Source organism: Sipha flava, unplaced genomic scaffold (assembly GCF_003268045.1).
Source record: "Sipha flava isolate LNK unplaced genomic scaffold, YSA_version1 545_pilon_pilon, whole genome shotgun sequence".
In the NCBI taxonomy this organism is placed as follows: Eukaryota; Metazoa; Arthropoda; class Insecta; order Hemiptera; family Aphididae; genus Sipha; species Sipha flava.
Window position 1 is genome coordinate 18,115 of NW_020273528.1, and position 23,523 is coordinate 41,637.

The 23,523-nt window shown below is 28.7% G+C and overlaps 2 protein-coding genes and 1 long non-coding RNA gene across 3 annotated transcripts; 2 read left to right on the plus strand and 1 right to left on the minus strand.

The window, feature by feature from the left end:
• The first annotated feature begins 381 nt into the window (after positions 1–381).
• LOC112691013 lies at positions 382–1,602 on the plus strand. Its single transcript, XR_003149267.1, has 2 exons — positions 382–527; positions 1,265–1,602. It is a non-coding gene; the product is annotated as an uncharacterized LOC112691013 (long non-coding RNA).
• Positions 1,603–9,431: 7,829 nt separating this feature from the next.
• On the plus strand, positions 9,432–10,064 carry LOC112690999. The gene has a single exon (XM_025565111.1). The coding sequence runs from the start codon at positions 9,432–9,434 to the stop codon at positions 10,062–10,064; it is 633 nt and encodes a 210-aa protein (XP_025420896.1).
• A 5,638-nt stretch (positions 10,065–15,702) lies between these two features.
• On the minus strand, positions 15,703–23,024 carry LOC112691000. Its single transcript, XM_025565112.1, has 5 exons — positions 22,848–23,024; positions 19,220–19,508; positions 18,737–19,153; positions 17,207–17,383; positions 15,703–15,767 (listed from the first exon to the last, which is right to left on the minus strand). The coding sequence occupies exons 1-5, from the start codon at positions 23,022–23,024 to the stop codon at positions 15,703–15,705; spliced, it is 1,125 nt and encodes a 374-aa protein (XP_025420897.1).
• Positions 23,025–23,523: the final 499 nt, after the last annotated feature.

Consider the following 23,523-nt stretch of genomic DNA (forward strand, 5'->3'; position numbering starts at 1 on the left):
ATTATAAATTTGTTCTTATTGTTAAATATATTTTTTTTCTTTATTACAGAAATTGTTAAACGTATATTACAAGTAGTTTTAAAAATAAGGTATGATGTTGAAAGTTTGGGTCAAAAACTGCAACAAATGGATAAAAAAAATAGAAGAAAGTTGTTTAATTAAATCAGCTGTTAATGAATCAACTTATATTGAAACAATAAATCAAGAAAACAATTTTGAATCTCTACTTCCTTTAATGAATGAAGATGATCTTAATATGTTTGAAAACAAGCTCTCTGATAGAAGTTTCAGATTGAATGTGATAAGTTTAAATAATGTATAATCTGTATGTTTTTAAGTATACAAATTTAAATTTAATGTTTTTTAGGTAAATGGCCTCAAACGTTTAGTTAGAAAAACTTAAGCTTCATCAATACGCCAAGTAATGCGTAAACTATTTTCTGATGAATTATTAAAATACTAAAGTTACATTGGTCAAAAAAAAAAGAAAATATTCTCGACATTGTCATCTTGTACAATTATTTTTGGTAAGATTGTTATAGTACACTTATATAGTGACCATATTTTTTCATATAGGTACATACTATAAAAAAAAAACTGTTTTAGTAGACTATGTATTTGTAATAATACATACTTATTCATACCAATATCACACACTCTTAACTTAAATTATAATAATAACAATCCCATAGGCGCAAATAATAGTTGAGGTCAGAGGGGGGGCAAAGCCCTAGCTACATAATGAAGCATTTTTGGAAGTTATACTAAAATAATATAAACACACTTTTATGTTGAAATCTTGATGTTAAATTTATCCTTTATACAAACAAAATAATTTTAAAAAAAGTATTTTTTATAATATGAAATTCATAATTTATAAGTTTTTACAACACAACATACCTTCTTATCAAATGGAATGAAGACTGTTGAAAGTTTAATTTAAATAATTGTATCAATTCCTGTTAAATTTGTAAGCTCTATTCTAAAAATCACTAATCAGGTACTCATATACTAACTAAAATTGGATAGTAAAAAAACTGAAATGAAGAAATGTTAGGAGGGAGCTATGCTATTTTTGGGGTGCTTAGCCTCTGAAGCCTACCATCCTTATTATTAACAGTTTAAACTGTAAGTGAGTCTTACAGTTTAAATTTTTTTCATAGATTAAATAATAGCAGTAATTGAATAAATTAATGTTTTGTAAAAATGTATACAATTTAACATTGATCTTTAATGATTGAAGTTTTCCCCTATTATTTTTCAGAAACCATAAGAAAATGTACAGATTTTCAAAATGCTTTAAATACTGAAATAGAAGAACCTATTAAAATATACATCGCTGGAGCAGCATTTAAAAAAAAAAAATAATCTTATTTAATTAATTTGTTGTTAATTTCTTTATTATTATAAATAAAAGTAATTTTTATAATACTAATATTAAAATATATGTAAATATATGTATCTTGTACCTGTTATTTGGGTGTTGAGCAAAATATTGAAGGAACAATAAATACCCAACCTATATATGTTTTGTACATATATAGATAAGGTTTTTTTTACTGTATTAAAAAATTAAACAAAGAATATCTATACAAATGTAAATGTTCTTTTACTTTATAGTGGTATAATTGTAATATACTAATAATATATACCTACTTAAAAAACTGCATTGTTTTAAAGCATACAATATGTATACATAACTCTAATTAGGAACTTAAAATGTTTGATTTCAGTACTCTAAAAAATATTAATTTAATCACTTTTTTTGTCCTATTCTCCCATATCTGGACCAGAGTTTAGATTTCAACTAATTTTAACTATTGTTCTGACTGTCCAAGTAGATTTAAGTGATTCCCATTCCAACCCTAGCAAAATAGTTTAAAAAAGTATGACAAAAAAATATTTTAATTAAATACTTTTTATATTATATTAAAATTTAAAAAATAATAATATAATATTTATTTCAAAATAATATTTAATATTTTTTTTTTAATATTATAATAATAACACAAGTATAATAATATAGTAATAATGCACACCTGGCAGAATAATAATACTAAAATATTACAAAAACATTTTTATTTTGTAATTATACTGAAATAAAAATGATCAAATAATATTATTCATTATATTTGTAATTTTATGAAAACATTATTATAATACGTTTTTGCTATCTGGGATATAACTATAAAAGTAGTGAGTAAATCTCTTTATTTCTGTTTGAAAAATATGTATTTCTATGTATAAAATACATACTTATGTTACCTATACCATAATTGCAAATCGATAGCATGACTAATTAATTTGGTGAGTAATTTTTATATTATGTGTTTTTTTTAATTTTTTCTAACTATTTAGCCATTTTTTTCAATTATTCCATTTTAAAATAATTTATATTTCATAATTAACAATGGGCTTTGTTGAATTCCTTATAATTTAAGGTACTGCAACGTTCTATACGGTATAATACAGTATTATACATGGGCGTCCCCAGATATTTTTCTAGGGGGGAGAGGGCAAAATTAATTTAAAAAATAAATGAAAATTTTTTATACATTTTATTTATAGTAAATTATTATATTTCGTCATTATTAAAATTATGAATTAAAACATTACTGACATTTATGTATAATGTACAATTAAAACATCACTCAAAAAATACATTAAAATAAAATAGTCCGATTATTATTAATGATATTTTTCATAGATAGCCGTCAGCCGTGCATTGACATAATATGTTATGGAAACTTAGTAGATCTATAGTAGAACCGCCTATGAATACATATTTATTTATTTAATATAATTTATATTTTTATATTAGATTGATGAGTTATAATTAGTAAATTACAAAATAAATATTTTTTTTAAAACAATATGTTGTATTTTAATTACCATAGTAAATAACAGTACATTGACTGCAGTAAATTGTTGTTATTACTGTTAAGTTTACATTAATAATTGTCGATTGTTCACAATTTAAATTTTAAAAAGCCAAATACTAATAAACGCTAACGCAGAAATGCCGCACACGAGGTTTGAGAATTATTGAGTATGTTATAAATTGTTATAATAGCCGTGCTGCGTAGCGTCGGAAAGTTCAGCTGTGCGGACAAGGGAAACGCGCGTATTGTTGCCGCTTATAACATGATGGTCGAAGGCGTGGGGACGTGTAATATCGATAACACTATCATGGTCTCCGTCGGCCGATCGGATTGCTGTGGGTTTTTCATTAATTTTAGATCTAATTTTAGATTATCAAAACAAGGCCAATTATTAGTACACAAGTTACGTCAAAATAATAATCACACTCTTAAAATGAATTACAAACAAAATATTAAATACGCTACATTTACTAAAACTTTGAAATCATTTCAAATGTTTTTATAGGCTTCATCTATTTATGGTATAATTTTTGATTTTGACTTTTTTTGAGCTATTTATAGGCAGTTTTCAATTTTTCTTATTTTTTTTTTTCTGAAATGTCGATAAACACAATTTGGCTGGCCTAAAATTCTTGAAAATTTAATACAAGGTTCTCATATGTTGTTCTTATCGCCATTAAAAAAAAAAAAATCAAAAATCGTAAGTCACATTTTTTTTTATAAGCGTAGAAAGTTGTATGGGCTCAAGTTAAAAACTTGCATTTTAGGTACCTATACGGCTATACATCTTCACTATAAAGTATATATTATAGCGAATGAGCACCAATACAATTTACAATAATATTATAATAATACGATCATGATCAGTTCATCTTGACACTTGGCGATTATATATATAACGAAATATGAAATTTAATATATTATAAAGCTTTCAAAAATTTGTATTTTTTAAATCGTAACGGTTGCCGAATGCCAAGATGAACTGATCATGGGTACCTAGCTAACCTAGGTATTTTTAACCTGAAACGATAAAATACTATTCAAAAGTCAAAAATGACAACATTTCTATACTAAAACAAATTTTCATCATTAAAATCATAATATTTCTAACGTAGCTTCTGCTATATAACTATAATATAGTTATAATAATATATAGTTTTAACAGTAGGGGCGGGATATAGGACAATAATAATAGAAGCAATTAGGGGATTGGTAGGTCCCAGTTGGTAAAAATATTTAAAAACATACAATTTGCTTCAAAGACTCAAGTTCGCACCGCCACTGATTATTATTATGACGTATTATAGGTTAGTAGGTATATATATATAATATAATATATGATAACGCTGCTGAGTGCTGTTGCACATTTTATGGTAAAATATTTAATCACCTAAAATGTCCTAAATTATTATATAAATATGCTAAATATATGTATATAACTACGGTATATATATATATATATAACTATTATATATTATATAGAACTATATAATATTGTATAATATAACAATTATATAATAATAACTTTTTAAAAGATTTTAAAAATAATATTAATATTACCATATATAAAAAACATTAAAATAATAATATAATTTAATTACCGAAAATATATTGTGTAAATATCATAATAATATTTTTATTATAACATTATATTTCTAATCATATTTGTGTACTGCAATAATAATAATATTATATTATTATCATTACACAATTGAGGACTTGAAATCAATAACGGGCTAAGTGCCAAAAAGTTGAATTTAAGTTATTCACAATTTTTGTTAAACCAGAGGAAAAATGTAAAAATATAAGTCAATAAAAATGTAAGACCCTTTATTAACTTATACTTTACCCAACTCACGCAAAATAGAAGTTTTATTTCACTCCTTGATTTAAAAAAAAAATCTTATACCAAAAAAATTTAAAACGTGTTAAGTCACTGCAATATGTATAAGTAAAAACGTGCCAAGTGCCAAATAAAGAATTTTTTATTTTTTTACAAATTAAACAGATTTAGTTGAAATATTTTTGATATTTTTTAGTTTTATATACTAAGTAATTAGACTTAAGTCTTTACAAATAATAAAAATTTAAAGTAAAAAAATAACTTAATTTACTTAATTAATTGTTCAAAGAAATTTTTATTTTCTTCTTTAAGAAATGGTAGCATTTGCTGAAGATCTTTTTTTTTTTCAACTGATATTTTATTTTCACAAACCAAGGACGGTAAATCCATTTCTTTTATCGTGCCTTTTTTGAGGACTTTGCACGAGCTCCAACTTTCAAGTTCACTGAAGGTAGCTTTTGTTTGCACCATACCAGGCTTGTCTTTTGTTATTTTGAGCCAAGAACATTTTGAAATTTGAAGTTTTTCGGTTTTTAAGTACATATCTGCTGCTTTTTTGAAATCATAGAAATTATTGGGCTTCAATAAAGTGACTATAAACGGGTTATTTGGTGTTGCGTGAACCATGAGTCTTACCAAGTCCATTGGAACTTCACACTTTTCGACTCTTTTACGTTTTTCAATTTGGGCGAAATCTCTATCACAGGACAGAAATGAATGCCCAGACACTAGATACTTATGGTTAATTTCATCAAATTTATCTGTGAGTGTTAAAAATATCCAAAGAAATAATAGCATCTTGTTTTTATTTTGTCCAATACAGTTATCGGACCAAATAGTTAGTTTACGTTTCATGGTTGGATTAGATTTCAATGCTTCAAAAACACATGAAGCGATTTCATTTCCTCCGCGGCCACTCATTCCTTCGTGCCATAAGAACATATGCCCCTTATTACTGTCACCAAAATGTACACCTAAATTGTAACAGGACAACTGACGTGAATAAAACATTTGACTGTGCGTTAATGAAGGCAATGATAAGACCTGTTCTAAATCCATAGAAAACATGCAGACATCGCTGGTAGGGAGCTGAGACAAAGTCGTATCTCGTTTCATTTGTTCCCTAGCTTTTTCAGCTTTTTTGTGATAAAGCTCTAACATATTTTTAGCATGTTTATCTCGAGGTTTCGCCACTACTTCCGCTGTTAACAAATCACATTTACTACATGTATCTATACGTGGCTTTTGGAAAGATATATTTGGGCATTTTTGTTTAAACGTTTCAAAGAAAAACCTGTAGGTGACAGGAGAATTAGGAAATTTATCTTTAAACGAATGAAAAAGTCTACTTATATTTAAATCTTGGCTCAAGTATTCTTTTTGACTTTTTTTTCTCCCGTAATGACTTTCATCTTTCGGAAAGGAGTTCACATGCTCTATTATAAGGTTTTTATCTATATCTGTATACTTGCTTCTATTCTGTGTATTACCACGTGTTTCATTATACACAGTCTCTCCATTTTTCTTTTTTACCACTAAAGTCTCAATTCTGCGTTTAGTCACCCCAAAAACTTCCATAAATGATTTTTTACAAACCTGTATAATGTTGCCCGTTCCATCTGGCATAGAAAAACATACAGTAACTTGTCATCTGCTGTCTTTCGGATCAACATACTGACCATGACGCCTTCTTTTCACCGGAGTAATAATTATCAGACCCATCAAATAAGTATTTTGTTTACAGTTGTCTTTTAAGGCATAAAAGTCATGAAATAAGAGTTTTTTTTGAGTATGTGGAATACTGCGACTGTGAAACTTACATTTACAACTGACCTCTTCTTTCGGTTCTGTTTTTCTTTCAACCAAAACATTTTTACTGTTAACGTATGGTTTTCCTTCACTTCTACGAATTTTTCTTTCGTTACGCACTGACTGTTTTTTTGACATTTTACTATTAATAAATAGGCAATTTTAGTAGAAAAACTATTTGTGAAAATATAATGCGTGTGTACCTATTCTATTCAAACGATAAACATGTACTAATAACTGAAATAATAATATCCATACCCTACAAGACAGCAAAAACATAATTAACAAATTTATAACAAATCAATGGCAACAGATATGGCAAACAATGCACACCAAACTTAATGAGATACACCGTCAATATATCCATGGCCAGTTACATCTTTACCTCGTAGGCAAGAAGTAATCCTCAACAGATTAAGAATTGGCCACACATGGTTGACCCACGGACACCTCATGAACAGAACGGATCCTGCTCTATGCCCCACCTGTGAAGTAACTCTCACAGTCAAACACGTAATTTGCAACTGCCTAAAATACAGAGACATCAAGGACAGTCTAGAAATATCCGACAACCTCCAGCAAGCACTAAGTCCAGACCCAGAAAATGTTTACAAAATTTTTAAATTTTTAAAATTAACAAAAATGTACAATTTAATTTAATATAACTCTTTATGTATTCAGTTGTACCTCCCTTTAACATGTAAATATAACTTTAGATTAAAAAGCCAATAACCATTGTAGTTGTGGCTTCATCATTAAAAAAAAAAAAAAAAAAAAAAAAATAATATTTATTATAAAACGGATCGTGTCGCCATGGGAAATACTAATAATTGATAAATATGATTATAAATAAACACGTATTGTAAAATTATCAAATTCTACTAACTCCTAGCTTTAGTAGGGAAATCATTTTTTTCTTTCAATTTCAAATAATGCAAAGATAATAGTTTTTTTTCTTAAAACGTTTAGTGGCACTTAGCACGTTAATTCACCATAAAGTCCCGGCACATACCACACTAGCCATCTACCGAATATATTTAACCTATGATTATTAACCGAGGCACTTAGCCCGTTTCACATTTTATTGGGCTTGGCACTTAGAACATTTTTCTGAGACTAACTTAAAAATCAACTTTTTGGCACTTAGCCCGTTATTGACTTCAAGTCCTCAATTGTTATCTGAGATACTATCTCATTGTACCTATATATTTACAATATTTGAATATTATAATAGTACAATAAATTTATTTTAGTCATTTTTAACACCTGAATTCTAAATTAACACGATTACAATAATATTGTATATTTTTAATGTTTATAATAATACGGTACTTTATTGGAGATCAATTTTATAAGTACAACTAAAAAATTAATAGTTGAGTTACTAAAAATAACTAAAAATAACGCTTTCATTTTTACTTTTATACTGTCTATATAAAATAATTTCATACCATATGTATAATACCTTGTATAATACAGTTTTATACCACTGTATAATACAAACTCACTGCACTACATTTATTAAATAAATATTTAATTAGATTTAGTACTTGTATTTTTATTTATTCACTCGAATGAACAACAGGAACATGAGCTATAGGTAATGAACCAGAGGCATACCAAGAATTTTTTAGGGGTGGTTCAAAATTTTTATATATCTGTTTTCCAATTATAATCATAGTTTAATTCAATACCAACTAATTACTGTTGATAACTATAGTAATAGTCACAATTGTTATACACACATCACATATATACTTCACAAAGGTTTACTATAATTTGATATAAATTTTTATTTGGTAGTAAAATGTTATAAAAAAGTACATTACAAAAAAAAAACACTAAAAATGCAGTATAAATTAAACATGGTTTATACATTATAGGTATATAATGTATATCATATTTCATACGGAATATCTTTCGAAAAATGCAACCTGACCATCAATTATTTTAATATTTTCACGAATTCTGATCCAATATCAAATTGTATGTCTCGTATGTTACAGATTCAAGGTCAGATTTATCATAGAGCTGGTTCATTATTGCCATTCCCTGACACTGAACCTCAATTTTTGCAAATCTATTTTGTTGGGAATAGCAATGATGAATTGAATCGGCGTTGTACAATTCCTCCAAGTGCAAGGCGTCATAATTATTTTGGACCTGTAAATTTTTTTCCATCAACACAATGAATTAGTTCAATTGTTTAAAACCGATAATCATAGGATAGTAATAAGAGCCGACAAAACGCCTTTTGGAGAGCATGCAAGACGCTTCAATGCACCAACCATTGATGAAGTGGCCATTGTAATTGTTGGAGAGCAGTTTCTATCTCGCGATATTGTGCTACACCGAAGAAATGAGCAATTGCAGCGTGTATCAGAGCTTCATCGTATGCATTACAGTATCTATTATTGCATTGGAAAGGTGACGACGGCTATTATATCAATATACCAATGATAGATCCATGAGCCGGTAACATATTCATATGAATTGAAAATGTATTCATTTTAAAAAAATCAGACATATAAATTTTCTATCATTGTATTTATTACAGGTCGCGACATACCAGGCAAGACAGTTAATGCGATGAACTATTACTCATACAGATTCATGGTTCGTCCACAAGAAGACAACTTCATTTTGAGGTGTGGCAAACTATTCCATCAATATGCTGTGGACATGTATGCGAAGATTGAATCAGAACGTCTCAATTACCTTAGATTCAATCAAGCGGCATTGCGATCGGAAACTCTTCCGATCGCAATGCCGCTTGATTGAAATGTTCAAAACGGTACCCAAGAGCATTGAATTCTGACACAATAACAGGTGATGATGGATATCCGTTGTACCGACGTCGGTCTACGAAAGATAATGGCCATACGGTAACGATTGGAATGCAAAATCAAGATATCGAAGTTGATAATCGTTGGGTAGTTCCATACTCACCACTATTGTCGAAAATATTTAAGGCACACATTAACGTTGAGAATTGCAATTCGGTCAAATCGATCAAATACATTTGCAAGTATGTCAACAAAGGCAGTGATATGGCTGTTTTCGGAGTAGCTGCTGACAATAGTCATGATGAAATGGCTCAATATCAAATAGGCCGCTACATCAGCACTAATGAGACTCTTTGGAGAATTTATTCATATCCGATGCATGAACGGTTTTCTGCTGTTGTTCATTTGGCAGTTCATCTTAAAAATGGCCAACGTGTATATTTTACCAATGAAAATATTCAAGAGAAAGTGGCACGTCCATCAGCAACAACATTAACCACATTTTTTCAATTGTGCGCAAGTGATGAATTTGCCAGAACTTTGCTGTATTCAGATGTAACGCATTATTACACTTGGACTGCACAAAAAACATGGCAACGGCGTAAAAAGAGAACAGCAGTTGATGGCCATCCAGGTCTTTTCTATGCACAAACTATGGGAAGAATACACAGTTCATCCAAATATGGTAGAATGTTATTATTTGCGGCTGTTGTTAGTGAATGTTGTGGGGCCGCGTTCATTTGAAGATTTGCGAACAGTTAATGGTCATTTATGTGCTACGTATCGTAAAGCGCGTGAGCATTTGGGTTTACTGGAAAATGATGCATATTAGGATTCATCACTTCAAGATACATCGATCGTTTCATTTCCACATCAAATACGTATGCTGTATGCCATAATAATATCAACATGTTTCCCATAGAATCCGATTGAATTGTGGAATAAATATCGAGATTTTATGACGGAAGACTTTTTGATTCGAATGCGCCATCACACAGGAAACTCTGATTTGATCATAACATTGGAAATGTATAATGAGGCAAAATAACTTGCTACCTTCAACTCAAGATTTGCTTAAAGATACCTAGTTAAACCAAATTGTTTTCAGTATACTTATACTTTTATTTGTATTATTTAATACATAGTTTTTTTAAGTAAAAAAAAAAAAAAATGTATGAATTGTTCATTGAACTTACATAATAATAGGTAATAATAAATATATTAAATATTATAATATTAAAAATAAATATTATATAATAATAACTAGCTGAAGCCGTGCACTTCGTAGCCCATATATAGAATTCGCCCGTGTGCAGTTATTGCTTTCTCTAAATGCAATTCTTAAATCAGATGTTTATTATTTACCTTCTTTCTTTTTTCGATCCCCTAGCAACAAACGAATATAATACTATAAACGACGTAAATTTTCAAACGAAAATAATAGCTCGTAGGTTGTACAGTTAAAATTAGTTTTATAATAACTAATAGCCGACTCCTGTGCGCTTCGCAGCACCAACACAAAAATGCAATAAAAATCATTTATTTTTTCTAAATTCTTTATTATTAATCATGTAGATGTAGTTCGATGTTCATTTCGTAAATGTTGAACAACATTTCGTTGTAAATGTGCCTCTTCACTTTGAGATCTCCTATGAGACTATTGGGCGACATAATTACGTGATCGTCGGCCAATATTTTGTTGTCTTGGTGGTGGCATTTTTTAACACCTAAATCCATACAATTCAAATTGAATAAAAATCAATCTCATTTAATCTCAAACCAATAAATATTACCATAGACGCGCGTGCCACGAAAACAAATAATAAAAAATAACCACATAGAGTGTATATATATATCCATGGCAAAACAATAATTTTTGAATATCGTGCGTGCGTGCGTGATTAATATTGTACACTTAAGAGGCCATAACTCCGGAACCACATATCGCACAGCGTACAAACTTCACATAAACCATCTATATATCAATCTTAATATGCCCTAAAATTTTTATCGAAATCGGTTCGGTGGATCTTGAGCTATAAAATTTATTCCTAATTAATTATAAGATATATACATATATTTTTTCTTTTATTTTTTTTATATTTTATTTAGAATCAAAAAACATTTGTAGACTTAAGTGGAGGCCAAAGAGCTATTTTTTTTACAACATGTTTCTTCTTATTTTAAATAAAAACACACATTACAAAACAAAAGAGAAAGTAAAAAAGAAATTAATAAAAACATTTTTCAAAAAATTATAAAATTAGACACATAATAAGACAAAAAATGGAATAATAAATAAAAAAAAAATGTGATAATATACAATGGACATTATTTAATTATAGTTTTGAGTTTTGTTGCATCGTTTTCATTAAGTAGCCACTGTGTGATGTATTTTTTGAAAATTGGTAGGGACATATCAACCATTTTTTTGGGCAATAAATTATGTATCTGTATCCCAATGAAATCGAACATTTTACGACATCCCGTTTTTTTTAAGAAATTTAAACGCATAGTTAGAATATTAGTATATTAGTAGCATATCTAGTATTGATTTTATGATTTATAAGGGATAATATATTATGTTTTTTTAGGTAAATGGTGCAAGTTTTTATATATAAATTATTTATATTGAGTACATTCAATTCCGCAAATAATTTTTCAGTTGGATATCTCCATTCTTTATTACCTGCAACTCTTAAAATAGTATTTTGGCATTTTTGAAGTCGCAATAGACAAGTATCGTAGGCATTTCCCCATCCGATTATGCTATATGTAATTATGGATTCAGAAAGGGTTAAATATATCATTTTTATATCTTTATGGTCTAGTATTTCTTCTCAGCTTTGTCAGAAATACTTTAACAGAAATAATTTGATTTGTCCATTTCATATCATGGTACATTTCAATACCTAGGTATTTATATTTTTTAACAAAGACACCAATTTACACTGGCACTGCTTTAGTAATGAATTGTTCCAATTTTATTCGTAGATTTTCAGTTAACTTATGGTAAGTAGGGTGTTTTCAGATAGGGAGTAAAGTAAAATAGCTGATTTATCAAAATTTAGAAATAAATTGTTTTCATTATGCCAGCTTTTTATAGTTAATAAATCGGCCTGGATATTTTTTAAATACTATTTCCTATGTGAAATCACTACAAATCAATACCATATCATCGGCGTAACATATAATATTTGGCGTGCCAAGTCAAATCACAATCATGACATGTTACCGATAAAGCCGATACAATTCAATGTTAACGGAACAGGACTTACATTGAGGCATGATAGATATATATACATTGTGCGAAAGTGATAAAGTAACAACAGAGAACGGAAAAGCAATAAGAGAACGACGTACACTAAATAATTGACAGTGTCATAATTGATCCAATATTTCTGTAACAAGGTTATTTCCCTAACAAGGTAGTGGATCTGGCCGAAACCAGCTCCGACAACAGAGACGGTTTCGGGGGCGCTGGTTCTTACCAAAAATTGGGTCCGCAAGTTGTGGATAGCGGTAGTTTAAAACTCCTTCATCGCGTGGGAGACAGGCGCGAGCCTACCCGAACAGTGAACTTGCGCAACGAGCGACCCGGGGCCACCGATGCAGATCGTCTGCGTAAAATGTGACTCGTGCTCCGAGCCGCGGAGCTGGATTACGATCTTTACAATTCCGAAGTCGTTCCCAGAGCATTACAGGGTGGCGGCTGGTCGGACGGCGGGAAACCGACCCGTCGTCTGGAGGGTTCGTTCTTCGACCCTCGGGTGGCTGCTGGCACGTCTCACGTAAGTCTCGGTCAACGTCACCTTATCCCGAGGCCAAACGCGGTAACGATCGGCAGACTGAGTAGTGATGGTGTCGGTTGCTCAGTCCTGTATGTCGGGAGCTGCCGGGGTAGCGTCCCGTAAGCTAGTTATGTTCAACCAATAATGACGATAAATTAAGAATGGTACGTCAGGGGGCTCGGTTAACCCATGGCGGCGTGTGTCCTAAGAGTCTTCCTGCCGCGCCTAGTTCAGACTCAGCTGACACTGAGGTTGGGGTTGTGGAGTCGACTGATAGGACCAGGCGCTGGGGGTCCCATATGGGACTTTAACCCCTGTGTTTTTATCATTAATTTTTCTTGTAGTTGTAGGACTATTATCGTTTCGGTGATTTTTATGGTAGTCAAAGGCATTATAAATATCGTAAAAACATAATTTCTATCTCTATCTAGTGGTTGGGTTACGATTTATAACTGTTGGAAACAATGTACACTGTAGTGTACCCTGGGGCTCTACGACTTTATTTTGCAACATTTTGCCGTTCCGTAACGAGGCACCATGGCGTGATAATCATAACAAAATATCAATAATGAAAACAAGAATTGATACTAATTATTGCTATTGACAATTATTACACATTATTACTGATTATGTGATATTATGTTGTAATCAACTACGTATTACCTATACCCAAATATTAATTTTTATCGTTAGTAATAAATAGAAAGTATCAGTGTTAGAAATTTATAAAATGTTGAGTGACGGCGACGTGTCAGATATAAGTGATGAAGGCAACGAATCGTTTGATGATAATTGTTTTCCTATTGAAGAACTTGACAACTTGTTGGACGAACTTGATGTATCAGATTTAAACCTTTTGGACCCCGGAATCGAACCTACTGTGATGGTTGAACCTGATTTTAATCCTACAGACAAACGTGTCATTCGATGGGTTCAAAAACCATCCAAGCCACCCATTATTAATTTAGAAAATATAGATAATGAGTATGTAAATGCAATAAAAACTCCCATACAATATTTTTCGGAATATTTTAGGGATGTTATTTTTACAAAAATATCATTTAATATTAATTTGTACGCAACACAAAAAAATTTAGGCTCTATGTCAAACCCACCGACGAATATGAGATAAAAAAAATTATCAGAATACACATATTAATGGGGTGTCTGAAATTTTCTTATGTACGAATGTATTGGCAAGAAGATTATATAGTAAATTTGATAGCTGAAAATATGAGCCGAAAACGATTTTTTTATTTTGAGAAATATTTTTCATGTTATTGACAATAATTACATACCACAGGGTAACAAAGACAAATTTATAAAGGTACGCCCTTTGTACGATTGTTTTTTACAAAAATGTTAAAAGCTTCCCGTAGAATGATATATTTGCGTGGATGAGCAAATGGTACCTTTTAAAGGCCAGTTGTCCATAAAATAATATGTAAAAAAAAGCTTATAAAATGGGGAATTAAGATTATTCTATTGTGTGGAGAAAGTGGTATAATTTACAATTTATTTCTTTTTCAAGGGTTTTTTGAATTAGACCATGAAAATATAAAAGTTTTTGGTTCCGGAGGTACAGTTGTTTTACCTTTAACCGAAAACATAAAACCTAACAAACATTTTCTTTTTTTTTTGATAGTTATTTTTCGTCCTATGGGCTTTTCGAAAAATTATTATACAATCAAATATACGCTGTTGGTACAATCAGGGTCAATTGGTTTGCTAAACCTCCTTTTTTATCCGATAAACTGATGCGACGGTTGGGAAGAGGAACATCGTTCGAAATAACAATTGACCATCATAATAAAAATATAGGCTTACTCAAATGATATGATAATATACCAGTACATTTGGGTTCAAACTTCGTTACATCTGGCGAAATTGATATAGTCCGTCGGTGGGCCAAAAAGAAGAAAAAGTATATTGATATAGAAAGACCTGAAATGGTTCGAGTATATTATTTTTGATGATAATTTTGTGCTTTATGATGATTTTGATACTCAATATAATGATAATCAAAATCCAATGTACTACAAATATTCTTCAGCAACAAGTTGACAATAATCCTTTTTTGTTAGATAACAATTCTAGAAACAAATATGATACTTCTAATATTGCAAAGAAAACCAAAAGACAAAAGAAAAGAAAGAAAGATTTACCCAAACATTTTTCTGGTAGTTGGAATTTTAATGAAGAATAAAATTCTAATCATTTAATTTTGATACTTCTCAATGTGGAGTAAATAAACATTTTATTGATAACCTTGCAATAGATGTTACTGAAATTGATATTTTCAAACTTATTTTTGATGAAGATTTAGTTCATCTCATTGTTGAAGAAACTAACAAATTTTATTACTTTCTAGTCAATAATAAATTATTAAAACAACATTCTAAACTTAATTTATGGAAGGATACTGATTTGAATTAGATGTATATAGTTATAGGTCCTTAACCTTTTGATGGCACACATAAAAAAAAATAATTTGGAAGATTACTGGTCTACTGATCCTATTATAGAAATACCATTTTTGGGTAAAGTCATGTCTCAAGATAGATTCTTTTTATTACAAAGACTGTTACATTTTAGTGATAACCGAAACCCATTTCCTGGCAATAGACTAGTAAAGATCGGAACAGTTGTGGAAACTCTAATAAAAAAATTTAAGTCAATATTCATACCACATCAAAATTTTTGTATAGATCAGCGTTTCTTATACTGTGTTCCGCGAAACCCTGGGGTTCAGTGAAGCTTAAGTAATTTTTTAAAAAATTTTAAGAAAATTACTTTAAAATTTCCAACTTAAGATTAGCAATGTTGAAAAACTGTTTGCATTATAGAAAAATAAATCTTTGTATATTAAATAACATGTATAAGCGATATGGAATAGTCTACATTTATATTTCAGTGCACATCACTGCGCATGCATCGTTACCATTTTGTAATATATCACTTAAATTCCGCATACAAGGTTTTTTTTTACACCTCAATTCCGCACATAATTTTTTTTTTTTAACATCTTAACTCCGCACATCATTTTTATATATATTTTTGTACATAATTTAAAAAAAACAATCGGTATTCTATCAATTAGCCATCGTTATATAATTCTATGTTATTATTTATAAATTCCATATTGGTTTAGTTCTAACTACCCTACTTCATTATTATTAGCAGAATTCATTCGTATGTAAGAATCCGTCTGCGTAGCTAATAAGTTTTTAATGAAAACTGCAATATTTAGATGTAGGTACTGAAGTAAATAAATTACCAAATTTTGCATGAAAAGACTCATAGTTGTTTATTGTTCTCTCCAGTATTGCTTCTTTTTTGGTCCAAATACTGGGTGGAAATATTGCATCGTTTTTTATGTATCTTTTGTCTAAGTAAGTGATCATTTTTTTAATTTGTGAATCTTGGGTTGGTCATTTTTAAAGTAATTTTCAAAACATAGTTTTATGCTATGCGGACTTTCGGTGTTAAAAATATTTTTAGAATGCGGAGTTGCGGATTTACAAAATAATTTTATTCGCGCGGAGCTACGGTGCGTCCTTATATTAAGTCTAATTAAAGTAATTATTATTAAAGTATTATTATTATATATGTAGATATTTTTTAGTTATTTTAATTTTAATTTTAAAACATTTTTTGAATTAAATACCTTTAACACAATATTATATGATTATAATTTATTTATAAAAAATTCTAAAAAAAGCTAAAAAAAAAAGTAGGGGTTCCACGATAAATGTGGACACCAAAAAGGGTTCCACAGATAAAAAAGTTTAAGAAACTCTGGTATAGATGAAAGTATTGTAGAGTCGAAAGGTCGCATTTAAGCAACATTTAAGCAATACATAGCACCAAAGAGACACCGCTTTGGAATAAAATTATTTGTTTTATGTGATTGTAAGTCAGGTTTTGTCCTAGACTTTTTAGTTTATACTGGAGATAACTAACATATTGATTTTAATGAATCCCTATCATAATCTGGTTCAGTTATTTCAACATTAATGAGTCCATATATTAATAAATGTCACACATTATACATGGATAACTGGTATTCATCTCCAACTCTTTATGAATATTTACTTGAGCATAAAACCGGGGCTTGTAGTACTGTAAAGAAAAGAAGGAAAGGGATGCCAGTTTTTCCTAAAAAATTGTCAAAAGATCTTTTTATATCTGCTATTTCTGAAAATCCAAATATTATTGCTTGTAAATGGAAAGATAAGCTAGATGTCCATATGTTGTCTACTGTCCATACACCTAAAATGGTATTTATAAATAAGTGTGACCGATCTGGCAATAAACTAAAAAAACCTCAATGTATATTAGAATATAATATCAACAGAGGCGTGCCCAGGATCAAAATGTAGGATAGGCCCGTTTATAATTATTTTAGTTTATATATGTACACAATACACATTATTTTTTTTTTTTAGAAACTTAATAATATTTTTAAATCGAATTAGAAAAAATGATTATAAAATTATATAACACAACACAATTTATTCCTCTTATTTGACTTGTTAATAATACTTAAAATTACATATTAAAAAATAAAATTAAGTTTTTATATAACTGAATAATACCTAAATGAATGCAAATAAAACAATAGTTTTTTTTAATTATAAGTACATAAAAATATAAAATATAATAATTATTTAGTCTTCGATTTTTCAATTTAGTAAACTCGTCAACAATCTTTGTAAGATCCTGAATTAATTCAAAACTTAACTCCCTCTCAATAGAAATTAACGCTAAATTATGAAGACGTGTAGTAGACATAGATGTTCGTAAATAAGTTTTTATCCTTTTCATTGTTGGAAAACTTCTTTCAGCCGGTGCTGAACTTACAGGTATAACTAACACTCGTTCAATGACTTTTTTAATTTCTCCAAATGACTGCCCCATAATACATATTTCGTTGTAAAAATCTATGATATTTTTACAACTACTGTATATATTTTTTGGTAATTTGCTTTGATTTATTATTTGGTCAGAGAAATAATTATCATCTCCATAATAATTTATACACTTTAAAACAAAATCATCATTTAAAAAGTTTGTCGATATCGGATTGAATACTGAAATAGCAGTTAAAAATTCTGAATTGTTATTAAATCTTTTTTTCATTTCATTCAACATATTATCTATTACAGTGAAATACATAATTCGCAATTTTTGAGTCGTAGTTTTATTACATTTTAAGCCAATTATTGAAGTAATTACACAATCACTTAATTTACTATTAATATTTTTCTGTCTTTTTTCATAATTATCCATAGATATATTTAAATTTGAAGCCATAATTTGACCTTTTTTATAAAAGTTATTGAAAAATTCATCCGAACGTAAGCTTTGAAGCTCTTTTATTGTAGCATCAATTAAATTTAAACACTTAATTATATCAAGAGAAGAAGATTGTAAATGTATTGAAAGTACGTTGATAGTTGATGAAAGGTTATCAAGAAATGTTAAAACAAATAATACGTCAAACGATCGAAATTGGTTTAATAATCCTTTGGCTTCTTAAGGCCTCTTTTTTTTTTGAGCTACTTGACAGTTGTGATAAAGCTTTTATGACATGTTGAAAACGAATTAAAAAAAAATGAATACCTTTATATTTTGCAACCCATCTAGTATCACTATGTTGAGGGACTTTTAAAATTATTTCACAATCTTTTTGGACATCAGAAAATATTTTATAACGTAAAGTTGAACTCGATTGAAATGCATAAATAGTTTCAAGCGATCCAATCGTATTGTCAACAATCTCAACTGATTTAGCAACATCGACCAAAACTAAATTAAGCCGATGTGCATAGCAATGTATATAAGGGCATTTGTTTTTAGAAAGTTCTCTAATTTTTACTTGTACGCCATTGGTAGAACCAGACATTACTGATGCACCGTCGTAGGATTGACTTATACATTTTGTAATATCTAAACCAACTGAATTTAAAAATTCGATAGTAGAATTAGTTAGGCCTAGTGCATCTAATTCTTCTACTTGTACAAATCCTAAGAACCTTTCTTTTATAGTTAATTTATGTACATATCTGATACATATTGAAATTTATTCAAATGTTGACGCATCACGAGCTTCATCAACAATTAAACTATAAACCGAACTACCTTCATTCACTTCTCTAATAATAGTTTGTAAAATGACATCTGAAGACGCAAATAAAATATCATTTTGGATTTTATTTGAAGTATATTTAGCCTTTTTAGGTAGGGACTTTAAATTTATATTAAACTTTTCATTTTCCAAACAAAGTATATCTAAAAGTTCTTTAAAATTACCTTGATTTTTTGTAGTTTCTAAGTCGTGTTCGTCTTCATTTGAATATTCGATTACATTATTGTGACCACGTAGACCTATATCCTGTCGTGCGCAATACAAAACTGAACGAAATACACTTTTTAATACTTCTCGATTTTTATTTATATTCTCTTCGACATGACTATTCATTTGAGTCGTAACAGCTCCTGTACTTATTGATGATATATAACCTTGATATTTGGCTAACGATGTTTTATGCGAATCAGCCGAGTTATGTTTTTTTGCCATCCCCGAAATATTTTTCCAATTATTATATCCTGTGGCTATTAAAACATCTTGATGCTTTTCACGAGATATAGAAATAGTAAAATGACGACAAAAAAAAAACAGAAAACTGCATCCAATTGAACAGAATATTCAATCCAAGGATAAACTTTGTACCATGAATTTTGAAAACTACGTTGTTTTTCACAAATTTTACGACGTGGAAAATTGATAATCGGCTGAATAGGTTGTTCATCACTATTTAAGCTAATATCAAGCACATTTAAGCTAGACGAGGAAATAGAAGACTCGTTAGAAGTCGAGGTAACATTTAATTTTTACATTTTTGTTTGTGGTTGACCTATTGTACTATCATCATCGTTCAATGTCCTTGTGGGTTTCGGAATAGGTTTAAAAAACTGGCTAATCATATTTTTATTTTTATTTAATTATTAGTCAAGTTATAATCAATATAAAATAAAAAAGTACTTAGGTTATTCTAATAGTGTACATAAACAAAAACAGAAAAAACGAATAAAACGATTTCCTCGATCGGCTCGGTTAAACAAGTCACTATAATACGTCTACACAGTACACAGTACACACTGTAATAAATTAATAAATTATTAATACCAAAAAATAACATATTTTGTAAACCATATTCATTATCTTATATCAAATGACGATTGTCGGCAGTGAACGGCCAGTGACGAATGTATAAATAACTCACTTCGGGTGTATTATTGTCTATTATTTACTATTTTTAGCCGATAAGCAGTACTGTGGCTACAATTGTTTGCGACGAAGGAAATAATTATTAATAACGTATAAACGCTTGCTATAAGTGGGTAATAAATAAATAATCTTTATTCCAAAATGATTCAATTACATATCGTATTATGAAGGAAAAAAATGTATAAAATTATGTTTCTTGAAAAATATTAATAATTATTATTTGAAAACAGGGTAGGCCTGGGCCTACCAGGCCTACCTGCTGGGCACGCCACTGAATATCAATATGGGACTTGTTGACAAATCTGATATGCAAATTTCATTTAATAACAGTGCAAGGAAAACTATTAAGTGGTACAAGAAGTTTTTTTTTCACCTATTAGACCTTACCTTTCAGTATTGAATTCTGGCATTGTAAAATACGTATGACGTAAATATACTACATTACTTTGCAAAAATTGTAAATATATTATTAAATTTTTTTCATATTAATTCACTCTGTGGGTAATAATGGTAAAATAATAATTCACTCTTCAAAGGGTTGATTAAAATTAATTTAAAATTAATTACCTGCTAATTGCTATGATACCTACTACAAAATACAAAAATACAAACAAAATGTCAAAACGCAACCTTTTATTTTATATTATATATACAATATTAATAATAATTATGTCCTTTCATAACAATATAATTATAAGTATTAAATATTATTTATTAATAAATCAAACATTTAGTTAGAACACTAATTTTAGTTGCAAATAACAAAATTACATTTTCATTATTAATAATTATATCTTGCTTATATGATATTTTCATTTAACTATCGAGACGATCTTGTGACATAGTTGTTCTTAACTTTGTTTTTATAAGTTTTAATTTAGAAAACGTTCGCTCTACGGCTTGTTACAGGTAATGTTATATATAATTTTAAAACTAAATAGAAATTTGGAAAAATATTAGCTAATTTAGCCAGACAAAATAATTTAAATAATTGTCTCGTACTTGCTATGTTATGATAAACTACTTTTGCAGAATCTTCTTCCGCACTATCATAACTACATGCGTTTAACCCTTTATAGGGCAGAACAAAAAAAATCGTCAGATTGTTCTAAAAATTGGTGTACATGCACTATGGAGTACTCTGATTTTGGGAAAAATATTGGAAATTTTTTATTTGTTTTGCATGGTTGGAAAAGTGGTGGGAAAATAGTTTCCCTTTGCCCCTTTACGACCATGAGATTTACTGAACGGGCAATGGTATAATATATTTCCCACTTATGCGGTTACTTAGATAAATATATAAGACTCATTCAAACTAATAAAAATATAAAAAAAAAAGTAAATAAATATTATGTTATTAAAATCAACAAATATATTTCTAATAAAATAAAACATTACAAATCTCGTTTAAAAAATAATATAATCAATTACTTGGTATAATTTACAAATCATAATGTTAGTCTTTTTATTTCTTTTTATAAATGTAAGAACAAAAAATTCATAAAAAATAAATAATAAATATACATCCTTTCAATAAAATCAACCAATACATTTCTAATGAAATAAAATTAAAAAAAAAAACATAGTCAATTACTTGGTATAGTTTACAAATCATAATGTTATTACAGTCTTTTTATTTCTTTTTATAAATTTAAGAACAAAAAATTGATAAAAAATAAATAATAAATATACATCATTTCAATAAAATCAACCAATAAATTTCTAATGAAATAAAATTAAAAAACAAACCTAATTTAAAAAAAAACATTATCAATTACTTTGTACCTATAGTTCATAAATCACAATATTATCACAGTATTTTCATTTCTTTATATAAATGTAAGAAAAAAATTTGGTTTAAAATAATAATTATGTATAATATTAATAATAAAACAATACACTTCTGAAATTTTCCATATAAATAATGAAAAGTAATAAAATATAATCATTTCTAGGTAGGTTTGTGATAAGGTTCAAAACATTGTTTGCATAGTGTTATTTCACATGTAGAACAAATCATATTTGATCTTTTTTCTTTAGCTTTCGTGCTACACAATTTACATCTTCTATACTTATCAATGAACTTTGGCATATAATCAACACCTGTAAAATTATGATTGATGGAAAGTTTTTGTTTTTTTTACTTCTTTGTTCGTGGGGGGAAGATGTACACTTTTTTCTGCATGAAAAATTTCCAATAAGTTCATCTGTTAGTCTTGATCTAAACTCTAAATGTGTAATGTATTTTTTTTTATTCTTGTTGCAACTTTCTTTATATAAAATATAAGAATTAACAATAGCAGTATCAACCATGTAATAAAAAAGTTTAATCCACCACTTCCTCGACTTCTGGGAAATTGAATATGGAGACATATATTGATCAAATTTGTCAACTCCTCCCATGTATTTATTATAATCTGATATTCCAGTAGGGCACTTTACTTGAATCCTTTCCCCTTTACCATTTTTTCTCAGTACTGTAGATGTATCTGAAGAGTTATGCATATTGCTAACAAGTGTCACTGGTTTACTTCCTCTATCCTTCCATCGCATAATACCAATATCTTCACTTTGGGCATATTCAATGTCACCAGAATTATATTTGCCATCAGTTTTCATAAGGTGTTTTGGATAATACTTTTTGTTTACTCTAAATGTTCCACATGCAAATATACCATCACACAAAAGTTTAAAAATTAGAGGTATACTTGTAAAAAAATTATCAAAAAAAACATAATAAAATAAGTTTTTCAATTTTTTGGTCAAGTATAACACAATATTTTCTCCTAGTCCAGTGGTGGCCAAACTTTTTTTAACTCGGGCCATAAAAACAAAAATTTTTTTACCGCGGGCCATAAAATTTTTTTTTACTTTTAAATCATCAGAATTTTAGGTATAGATATATAATTTTATATTTAACGACGTTTTTATTGTACTAAATAATTTTAATGACTTTATTTAATACTTAACTTAATAATTACTACAAATGAAAGAAAATTAAATCGGCTTACATTTCAAAAAATATTTATAAATAAATTATTAAAATACATATAAAAATATTAATATAAACTATACAAAATATCGTTTTACACTTACAAAACATATTTTAAAATGTATT